The sequence below is a fragment of the Rhipicephalus microplus genome, chromosome 6, assembly GCF_043290135.1.
Source record: "Rhipicephalus microplus isolate Deutch F79 chromosome 6, USDA_Rmic, whole genome shotgun sequence".
Classification (NCBI taxonomy): domain Eukaryota; kingdom Metazoa; phylum Arthropoda; class Arachnida; order Ixodida; family Ixodidae; genus Rhipicephalus; species Rhipicephalus microplus.
Window position 1 is genome coordinate 68,806,205 of NC_134705.1, and position 12,066 is coordinate 68,818,270.

The 12,066-nt window shown below is 51.6% G+C and overlaps 1 protein-coding gene across 1 annotated transcript in view; it reads right to left on the reverse strand.

The window, feature by feature from the left end:
- Positions 1 to 12,066, reverse strand: part of LOC119167605 (protein-cysteine N-palmitoyltransferase HHAT) — an 82,668-nt gene that overhangs the window by 10,836 nt on the left and 59,766 nt on the right. Inside the window, exons 10-11 of the mRNA XM_037419108.2 lie at positions 11,501 to 11,702; positions 10,130 to 10,271 (exon numbers count right to left, since the gene is read on the reverse strand). Of these exons, the coding sequence (XP_037275005.2) occupies positions 10,130 to 10,271; positions 11,501 to 11,702 (344 nt within the window). The remainder of the gene's footprint in view (positions 1 to 10,129; positions 10,272 to 11,500; positions 11,703 to 12,066) is intronic.

Below are 12,066 nucleotides of genomic sequence, written 5' to 3' on the forward strand. Positions count from 1 at the left end.
TGCGCGCGCAACCGATTAGGACCTGCAGCGTTTCGGCTCCATCGTTTTTCGATCGGAACCCCTGACCACCTCTTCGGACCCTCAAGAAAACCTCTCCACCGTCACCGGAATGTAATCCGGTTTTTCTGGACACCCCATTTCGGCAAGTGGACCCACCTCACAACTTTCACGGGCGACTTACATCTGGACGCCGGAGGCGGCCCCGCTCGGCCTACTGGCTATGGCGCCCCCCGGCAAAATGGGCGATCGGTCCCACACCACGACCGTCACCGTGGCGGACACCTACACCGGATACGACCCCCACAGCATGATGTGGACTACCATCTCTACCTCGGACAGTAGGCCGGAGCTGCCCCAAACATTTAAGAGCACCGCGCTTGCTGCCGCGGTGGCAAGACGCGAGCGAGCGAGCGACGTGGCAGTGGCGGCGTCCGCCATCGCGGCCTCCCCGACCACGGCTGTCGACGAGGCAGCCCGCTCCTCCTCCACACTTCCGCCGCCTGCGCCGCGCTCCGCGGGCCCGCAACAGGGGAGGAGGCGGCCCTCGTGGCAGCCTCGGCCTCTGCCGAAGCCGAAGGAAACTGACTTTGTTGTTGTTCTGAAAGCACGGACACAACTATCCCTCACCGCCGTTTTCCCCGAGAACGGCGCCGGCAGCGCGCTCATCGCCCACCTCGGAGCGAACGCGAACCGGCTGGTCACAGTCGTGATGGTGCAGGACCAAAACCTCATTCTGGCCTACACCCCACATCCGCTTATTGCGGACAAATTAATTGGTGAACTGACAGTTCCTTCATCCGTCGGACCGGTGCCCCTGTTCGGGTATCTCCGCGCGGACACCCAGGACTCCTGCTACGGAGGGGTGACAGTGCGCAGCTCTGACAATGAAGCCGAACTTCGCCAACGCTTCTACTGGCCGGAAGGCGAAATACTGCACATCCGGCGTTTGGGCACCTCCAACAAGGTGCGGCTCACTTTTGCAGGAAAGGTGAAGCCCAGGTACGTCACCTATGACGCCCTGCTGATCCCGGTGCAGCCATACAGAAAAACTGTACCAGCCTGCAACCAGTGCGGCTCAGTTGGGCATCGACCCGACGCTTGCCCTGGCCCTAAACCGGACCTCTGTGGTACCTGTGGCAACACAGCGTCACTCATAGATGGTGCTCGCGCACCTCACGAATGCACGCCGAAGTGTGCTCTATGCGCCGGACCCCACGTCACCGGGGACCGGTGCTGTAAGGAACGTTACAGGGCACCACCACCAAAACCATCCACTCTTCTACCGACGAACCAAACCGGCTCCAAGAAACGCAAACGCCGGCGAACACGGAAGCCAAGCAGGCCGACCACCGGGACTTCACCGCAGGGGGACCAGCCTCCTGCCACCAAACCTTCTCCTCCACCCCCGCATCCTGGCGCGGGGGCTCCAGGGCCCTCCAAGCGAGGCCCCACCCCGGCCGGACCTCCCGCCGCGAGGTCCACCTCGAGCCAGGGCCCACCTGCCTCCCCTACACCGCACCCGCCGTCACCCGGAATCCAGCCTGCTGCCCAAGGGGATGCCACATGGGCCGCTCGCGCCCGACAAGGACCCGAGGTGAGCGGCTCGGGCGGGGCAGCCTCCCCATCCGGAACCCCCTTGAACCCACCCAAACCTCAAACCTCTTCCGCCCCCACACGGGAACAACTCGAAATTAAACAGCTCCGGGCCCAAGTGGCCTTGTTGACCCGTGCAATGGAGGCACTCGCAAACCGCCCGCCTCCATCTAACTCGACACCTTCCGGGCAGGCGCCGGAAGCGATAGATAGTGCCCCCTCGGAACAAAGGGACACCACGGCACTCCTCGCTCCGATTGAGGCGCGTCTAAATAGCCTGGAGGGCCAGGTGGCCTCCATGGTAACTACTATCGAGGATCGCTTGGCTGCCGCCCTCCAAACCGTATTCGCCAGAATCCCGGGCATGATAGTAGCCCAGCTGCCCCAACTCGCTTCCAGCACCCGTCGTCCCACCCCAAAACTTAAGCGGGTTAATAAACCTCAGACGCCCCGGCCACTTCCCCAAAGGGCTGAGGCTGACAGGCAGCCTACCATATTGACTGCAACATCAGCAGCAAGCCCCGGACCGAGCGGTGAAGCACCTCTGGATCTCTCTGCTCTCCTGGAGGCTACCCAAAATTCTAATACCCATGATGGCGGGCAACGCCTCTAGATCGCGCCGCGCCCGCGTTAATTCGGACCCTTTCACAATCCTCCAATGGAACTGCCGGGGATTTCGGGCTCGCACTAAGCGGGCTGCTCTCCGGCTCCACTTAGAAACCTATCCCCAATTACCCGCGGTAGTGGCCCTACAGGAACCGGGCGAACACGCCGCCCTTACAAACTATACCGTGTATCAAAGGGACGCGCAAACGGCACTTTGCGTGCATCGAAATTACACCGCCAGTTTGGTGGATCTCGAATGCAACCCAGCTTACTCGTATGCTATGGTGACTCTCCTCCCTCTTAGGAAGCAGGACCCATCCATACACATTCTTAACATCTACAGTTCACCCAAACTGCCCAACATAACATATGCCGACATCTTTAGCAAAGCTCACACGGTGGCAGGCAAAGAACCACTAGTCATAGTAGGCGATTTCAATGCCCCCAGCCCTCACTGGGGTTATCGTCGGGAGGAACGACGTGGTCGGAAATTGTCGGAACTCATTTCCACCATGGGCCTAACCATCCTGACGGACCCCACACACCCAACCCGCATTGGAAACTCTGTTACCCGAGACACATGTCCCGATCTCACACTCACCAAAAACATCAAACACGCAGATTGGCTCAATACCGAGGAAACCCTCGGTAGTGACCACTGCATTGTCATTACCACAATCCGGACACACCCCCTTACTCGTCCCCACCACCAAGCGAAACTTCCAGACTGGACCAAATTTCGCTTGGTATACTTCAATCCGACCCCCATAGCTCACCAAGGATACTACACTTGGTCCCAACATCTCGTAAACTCACTCCACAAAATCGAGCAGACGGTTCAACTTTCAGAGGCCACGCCGGCGGTGGACAACCACCTCCTGCATCTCTGGGAGGCTCGGCACAGCCTAGTGCGCCGATGGCGCCGACAGAAACACAACCGACAGCTCAAAATCCGCATAGCGGCTCTCACCCTAGAGGCCGACAAGTACGCGGCCCAGCTCGCCGACTCAAACTGGGTAGAGCGCTGCAACACTGCCGCCACACAGATGTCAAGCCGCAACACCTGGCGTCTCTTTAGGGCTCTCATCGACCCTAGCCAAACACGCACAGAAACACAGAAACACCTTCAGCGCGCGCTTCACGCCTATGCGGGTGACGCGGAAAAATTGGCACAGGCTCTCAGAGACAAATATCTCTGTAGCCAACAGGACCCCATCGGACCGGTGTACTCATATGCAGGCACGGAAAACGCCGAGTTGGATCGTTGCTTTCAGCTCCACCATCTGAAGGCGGCCCTGTCCAAAATGAAACGAGGCACAGCGCCAGGTCGGGATCGAGTGACGGTTCGGCTCCTAGCCAACCTCCCTGACTCGGCGTACATTCACCTCCTCGACTACTTCAATCAGATCTGGGAGGGGCGCGAACCCCTACCGCTCGATTGGAAAACGGCCTTAGTAACTTTCATCCCTAAATCAGGCAAATCTGTAAACATCGACAATCTCAGACCAATTTCCCTAACCTCATGCGTAGGGAAACTTATGGAAGCCATGGTCCGGGACAGGCTCTCTGAATACTTAGAGGCCCGACACACTTTTGCAGACACTATGTACGGCTTCCGCCCACATCGCTCTGCTCAGGACATCCTCCTGCAACTCCATCGTGACATTGTCGAACCGGTCGAACATCCCAGTGACGACAAGGTAGTCCTCGCCTTAGATCTCAAGGGAGCTTTCGATAACGTTACCCATGACATCATCCTTACCAACCTATCACGAACAAACTGTGGGCATAATGCTTTTAGGTACGTCCGCCAATTCCTCATAGAACCGCAGACATACCTGCGTAGTCAAGACAAGGAGCATGGACCGTACCCCCTCGGTACGCGCGGAACACCACAGGGAGCAGTCCTCTCTCCTCTTCTGTTCAATCTTGCCATGGCTCACCTTCCCTCATTGCTAAACGATGTCCCAGGCGTGCAGCACGCTCTGTACGCCGACGACATCACGCTATGGGCAACCCAGGGTTCCCTTGGTAGCATCGAGACATGCCTGCAACATGCCGCGTCGATAGTTGACAGCTACGCCCGCGGCTGCGGTCTCGAATGCTCACCCACCAAATCGGAATACGTGCATCTTCGCCCCAAACCGAACGACACGACACAAATTGAACTCACCTTGTGTAACAGGGCCATTCCGGAAAGCGACGAAATCAGAGTCCTGGGACTCTTCATACACAAACACCGCAAAATTGACACCACTCTGCGCAAACTACGCACTGTGGGGGATCAAGTGGGCCGCATGATCCGCCGGGTTTCGAACAAGCGAGGAGGCCTCAAGAGCCGTGCTGCTCTGCGCCTCGCCAACGCTTTCGTGACCATCCGGATCCTTTATTCGACACCTTACCTGCGTCTGCGTAAATGCGACGAGAATACACTAGACTGTATACTCCGCAAAATTTACAAACGTGCCCTAGACCTCCCCATCTCAACGTCGAACCAACGTCTCACAGACCTGGGCATGACAAACACGTACGGGGAACTTAAAGAGGCTCATCTCAATAACCAGTACCTGCGCCTTAGTAGGTCTCAGGATGGGAACAACCTCCTACACCGCCTCCACATTTCCAACACCCACAAGGTGGAAGAGCGTACCGCGATCTCCGAGGATTGGCGTGGTGCACTGATCATTCCGCCTCTGCCCCAAAACATGACAAATGGGACTCACGATGGGCGGCGTACAGCGCGGGCTACAGCCCTACAGCAACGTTATGGCTCACGCCCGGGAGTCGTCTACACGGACGCATCCGGCCCCCACCACGGCGGGTGGTACACGGCCGCTGTGGTTCACCAAAACGTACCTATTCAAGGGCTCACCTTTCGAGCACCGGACATCACACACGCGGAGGAGGTCGCCATAGCCCTCGCCGCAGCGGACCCCGCATCTCGGATAATTATTACCGATTCGCGGAGGGCGTGCCAAAATCTCACACGGGGTTGCATCGATGATCGCGCCGCCGAAATCCTTAAGCGATGCTATTATCTAGATCGCCCAAATCCACGCACCGTCATCTGGACTCCTGCTCATACGGGGCTAGTTGGAAACGAGGCTGCAGATGCCTCGGCCCGCGCGCTTAATTACCGGGACCCGCCTCGCCCTCCATCGCCTGATGTTCCAGAACCCACTCCGGCTACCTCTTTCAGAGAAATCACCGCTATGTACAAATCGAACAGGCTCCGCTTCCCACCCCCAGCATCGGGCCTGCCCAAGAAGGACGAGCGCTGGCTCCTCCGTCTCTATACCAATACAGTATTGTGCCCGGCGATACTCAAACATTTCAATCCGGCATTCTCTGGGGAATGCCCGCATTGTGACCATCCGTTCGCGGATCCTTTCCATATGGTGTGGGCATGCCCCTCAAATTCGGCGGTCCCGCCACTTCCTTCCCCTTCCCTCCCTTCCCGAGAGAGCTGGGAGGCTGCCCTGCTCGGTTGCTCGACCCTAGAGGACCAGCGTGCCCTAGTGGCCCGAGCGCGTGCTGCAGCAGAAGCCACAGGGGTCCCGGACTAGGGACTCCTCCTAGATTTTGTAAGGGGCCGGCCCTTAAAGCCGTCCCCAACTCTCTCCTGTCAACTGGATAAAGTTTACTACCTACCTACCATGTCTGAGCGCACGGGCCTACAACATTTCCACCTCTATCGGAAATGCAGCCGCCACAGCCGAGATTCAATCCCGTGAGCTGCGGGTCAGCAGCCGAGTACCTTAGCCACTAGACCACTGCGGCGGGGCCACGGCTAAACATAAACGCTGACTATTGTTATATTTACTCTACCAAATCTAACCTAACTTGCTACATATTCTAGATGATCCAATGATGTAGCATTCAACTGTTCTGATGGCAGATCTTTTCACACACATATCATCCCTCTACTTGGTGTTGTAGATCTGGAGGACATATACACAACGTAATTCGCTAACCTAGAAGCAGTGTTTACCCAGCCTCTGTAATACACAACACTGGAAAGGAGCTCTCAGCCACAAACTTTACGAAGCCTGCACATTCAGGGCGAACACTATTCGCATTCCACTGGAAGATCGCGACATTTTGATAGCAATTATTCATGTCTTGTCTGCGCAGTGACGGTTGTGGCTAATTGGAGCACTACCTGTTCCATCGACAAGATGGCTTTAACCTCAGGAAGGTTGTTAGCTTGTGGGATCACGGCTAGTATGGCTTTAAAGCCGAGAATGACATTGGCATGACAGCATGAGCTATCCACACAAATGAGTTTTCTGGTTTCGTTACACTTACTAGACGCGAAGTGCTCGTGCTTTCTCGGATGTTAGTCACGTGGTTACTTTTGTCTTGAGGTCCCTCCTGAGACTCTTGTCGAGCTTGCTGCTGGCTTGTTAATGTCCCCGCACTTCTCTCTTGCTTTCATTGTCCCCTTGCAGCTTGCGCGTACATCATTACAGGGTCCTGGCGTTTCAGTTCTTGCAGTCTAGAAGGCCGTGCAGGGTGCATTGTGTTCATGTTTGGCTCAGACGCATCATGCTGTTGCGTGCGACCATACATGATGTCATGTTAATATTGAAGAGACGCCGCCTTGTTCTCCGGGCATCCAGACAACGAAGCAGCATGGAGCCCCTTGCAATGGACGCACTTAGGTTGTGTTATTCATTTGCAGTCCTTGCGATGATGATGTTCGGCGCATATTTTACAGCGCCTTGTTCATCGGCAGTTTTTCGCCAAATGTCCGAAACTCTGACAAATATAGCAGCGTCTTAGTGGGACCTGATATTCCATAAGTGAATGGCTGGTAAAACCAAGGCATACTTTTTCTGGAAGAGGTCTGTCCCATCTGAATTGTAAAATCATACTTCTCAAAGGGTGCGATGCTGCAGTGCCTTATTCTTTTCGTATGTAACGGGTCTGGCACCTAGCCGATGTCCCTCCTGCATTCTTGAACATTTTGTAAATTGGTATTCTGTGTACCCTTGAGCCGCATGTCTGATTACACCCACAATTCGCATGTATCACTCTGGAATGAATGGCTTCCAGCAAGCCAGCCACCAGCACACACGACAACAAGCTCTTTGCTGAAGCAAGAGAGCTCACAGTGACTGAGAAACTTTTATCTTTGTTCACTCGGAAAGAATGCACTTTCTCTTAGGCTAGTGCAACATTTTCCGAGGCAACAACGCTTGGCTTTACTTTACAGAAGGTTCTCATTTTCTGATTGACTGATCGATTGATATGTGGGGTTTAACGTCCCGAGACCACTATATGATTATGAGAGACGCCGTAGTGGAGGGCTCCAGAAATTTAGACCACCCACGGTTATTTTACATGCACCCAAATCTGAGCACACAGGCCTACAACATTTCCGCCTCCATCGGAAATGCAGCCGCTGCTGCCTGGATTCGATCTTGCGGCCTGCGGGTAAGCAGCCGAGTACCTTAGCCACTAGACCACCGTGGTGGGGCGTTCTCGTTTCCTCTATTGGTCGGAATACCACAGGAATTCCCTCTAATCTTCTCTTTTTATGTCACTTGAGTAAAAGTATCCACTTTTTCATCCGATTCAATATTTTCATCAATAAAGGAATAGGTCAATGGCCCTTCCTGCATGTTGTCCGCCCGGTCTTCCACTCTCACCTTTTTCGCAGAGCTTCCTTCATTCGACATGTCCTCAGCTTTCTTCACCGCCTCTAAAAACGAGTGTTGGTGCCCTGATGTAAGAAACCCTGGCAGAATCAGGTTGACTCACATGCTCTTTGGTTTCGAAGCCCCGCTGGGGTAAAGGTGGTCCTTGCCGCGCTTGTACATACTGACTGGTTCCGTCCGCCCCGGTGACGGTGAAACGTCAGCGCTCAGTACCGTCGCACCCCTTCCTGCTATCGGGGGGTCACAGCTGACATTGGCCTCAACATTGTAAAAAGCTTTTCAAGGCTAGCAAAACCAAATTTGCAAGAACACAGAAAGCAAAGAACGTTCTCTTGATTTGATTCCTATGAAAAAATCACACATACAAGCTCTAAAGGATAGGCCAAGGAAGCGTAGCGTAATTTTTTATGAGAACTACCACAATGCTTTTGAAATAATTTAGAGTAAAATACAAATGAAGTAGGAAATACCATACAGAAAAAGGAAAAGGAAGAAAAAAGAAAAAAAAATTTGGATATTGTGAGAAGACCAGACAGCTGCGTTTATTTTACCCAAATATTCAAGATCTTTGCGTTAAAACACTTATTTTGCTGTTTACTTCTACCTTACCTATGCATATTCTTGACGTAATCATGATCCCCATCGTCTGTTTGTCTCTTTCTCCTCATTGTCATTGTGTGTCATTAACATCATCATCGTGTGGGTGTGCGCTCTGTCCATTAGTTTTCTGTAGTCTTGCGTCGAATAGATGCCATCGCAACCAATACGTCATGATATTTAAATCAGTGTTCATTTCAAGCGAAAATTTGGCGATCCGAAATAACCGAGGCCACAAAATGTGAGTATTCATATATGTGGTGGGCCTCAAAGTCCGCCGGTCACCAAGCTGTTGTGCAGGACAAGAGACGGCACGTCCGGAACGAACGCTCTTTAAAGAAACATACAAGAAAAGTTGTGATGGCGATGGCTTCGTATCCTCGAGCGAGTGGAACCTCGGGACGAGCAATCAATGACGATGACTATGATGAACGGCCTCTGCTAGGCTTATAAAGACAAAGTTATTCGCAGTTGCGCAACGATGCCAACAGCGACGTGGATATTAGCGACACCACAAGTGATAAGGAGATATGAAGCAATGGCGCTTGCGAGGATAGTAGCCCTGGACACTGTGCATAAGTCAACTTGGGCGAATGGCGCCTAACTGCAATTGACGTTAACCCGACATGACGGCTTGGTGGCATTCGAGTGCATATGTAACGTTTATAACATTCGATAGCCGGCACTGCAACCCCAACTGACGTTTCAAAAACAATATATAGGGTCTATTTGAGCAGTAGCTCCTAGACCAGGCGGGGCTATGTGGTAGAATACTTCACTGCCACGCAGAACGCTGGGGTTTGACTCTTGGTGGAACTATAACATTTATTCTTTGAATTAGTCGGGTTAACAGTGCCGATGTCAGCATTTATTATTGCTCACGCGTTACAATGACCCATGTCCGTTCTCGCCATTCTTGGCAATAACATTTGGTGCAAGCCCGCATACCTGCGGCAGATACGCACCCGCGGGTATGTGCCGCACGTTTGGCGGAAAGGGTTTGATGACTTAAGCGACGTTATTGTGACATTCTTCGTGTCATGACAAGAAAGTCATATTCATCGAACCATCATATCCTCGCAAATAAACTTAAGTTTACCCTAATTCAGGGGGCGGGGGTGAACACGAACGCCCCCAGTCGCAAGATGAAACACAGACAGACGCTAAAAAGGGTATCCAGTACGCAAATAAATGCTTCGTATTTAAAATAAGTGAGCAAGGGGTATAGTCACAGACGCGAAAACAAGTCTTCTTGCATGCACTAAGGAATCAGGTGATTACCTTCTAGATGTAGTATATGTATGCTTTGTACACTCATCTCCAATAGTAAAGTAGGAGGAGTGAATCAGACGCTACCGGAAAGACGACAAGAACGCTTGTCGTCTCCATATGCACCTCCTGTTCATCTTTTCTTTGAGGTCTGCCTTTGTTTGAACATCAAACTGACGTAATCTATGCTACTAGAAGCTAGGCAATTTAATTGAACTGTCCGTGTGATCGTATTAGTTCTTCGGGACTTTTAAGACAGCACCTGAAATATAGACTTCTTCGCGATGCTTCAAGATCACTACGACCTTGTGTAGTGCAAAACGGCAAGATAATTGAGAAAAGTCGCTTGTGTGGCAAGCGTAACTGCGTTGATAATAGGCCCGGGGGGCTTTGGCACTTACCGAGGACGATTTTCTTGAAAAATATGCTGGTCACCTCCACGTTGGTGGTGAAGAATAGGCATGAGAATATCGTGAGCAAGTAGTGCGGAGATCCTAGGGCTGCTTTCACGTATCTCAGTCGTCGGCCACCTAGGTACTTGGCCTGCAGTGGTGCAGCGTCACACTCTCAAGACACTTGTATTCTTTTTCTTTTTTTACACAGTACGCGGATTAGCTGTTTCGCTGCACTTCAAACATGCTAATGCAGTGCGTCCTTGTATCGGATGGTCTGCCTGTATGCATATCTAGTCATACCAGGCGATATATATATATATATATATATATATATATATATATATATATATTGTTTTATATTACTAGATTGCTGCTTTTTAAGGGAAACGTACTGCACACAACTGCGTGTTCCCAGAAGGTAACGGTTCAGCTCTAGATATATGCTTGACTTGCACGCCCATCCCCGTGTGCATAAAGTGCAAATCTGTTAGTTCTCACTATTACCGTGCGCATAATGTGGGCTGCAAGAAATGAAAGTGATTGCATTCTCGACAATAAGGATACAAAACTGGGTTTTCTGCTTTCGCAATCGCGTTTCCTGTGGTGGCAAACATCTTAACGTGACTTGATATCAATTACGGCGGTAAATAGACCAACGAAGTTAATTGTCTTTTGTTACTTGGGGAGGAACGTGGCCTTTTATATGGGACAATTGGAGCCCTTCCTGCGTAGAACTTGTCACTGCTTTGCGATTTCTAAAGAGCGGTCATTGGTAACATTAGCTGACCAAGTTCACCAGCAAAACCGAAATGCGATAGAGTGCGTCTAGAGTCGGCAAGGGTCATCGATCATCAGCTGTCGATTGATTTCGCTTCGTGATTGTTCGAACTAGCTTGCGATGATACCACGTATATTAACACCACCGCGATCGTTGATGTGAACGGTCAGTTAGCTTCGCCCTCCTTCTGCTTCAGTTTCGGTTTCGGAGGTAAAATATATACAATTTTATTACTACACAACATTTACCAGGGACCACAATTCGGGAATCGACTTTTCACACGAAAAGCTGGAGTTCACCCAATTTACCCAATCCACCCGACGCCCTGTCTGCAATTATAAAAAAACTGTTGCCCTAACTGACATTTAGCCATTGTAAAACGTCTGCCCCCACAGAAAAATGTAATTTTGATGACAGCGAGCAAACATTGCCTGTCTCTTAGTAGACACATTTCTTGCAATGCCGTGCATATAGTCTTAATTTGGCATAGGTGCCTGATTTCTTCTGCCTTTTTTTATTTTTCTGCTCCTTCAGCCAAGCACATTGCCTATAGAAACGAGTGATTTTTCGCTGCCAACAGTAGAGCTACGCAACAATACCTCAATATTCTTGGTGAAGTCGAGCTTCCTTATTCGTGACGTGCCTACTTCCAATGCGATGCCCAGGAAGCTTAGCGAGGCCCAGAAACTGACGGCGACCGTCATGTCGTGCCAAAGCCAGATGAAGGAGAAGGCCAGTGCTGTGCCCAGCAGCCGCCAGATGAGCTCCCATTCGGATTCGATCATGGGCAGGTACAAATACCTAAGCAGAGAGAACGCATCTTGCGAAAACTCCAATTGTGCTGAAAACATTTTAAAGCAACGTTTTAATGATTAAATGAAAGAAGTGTAAATTCAAGGGCTCGTTTTCTTTGTTAGACACAATATTACTTGGAACTGACAGACCATGATGTCTAGTAAAGTATAGGGGGTGTTATTGGAAGTGATTGTAATGTGAACGTGGGGAAGAAAAGTAGACCAAAATACAGCTTGCCACCAGCAGGGAGTGAACCTGCTACTTTTGAATAACACGTCCGATGCTCTGCAAAACTCGGCTACGGTGACGGTCACGCCTTTTCGCTGTTTACAAACAAGCGCGCCCGGCACTCACTGGCTGTTCCCCCACA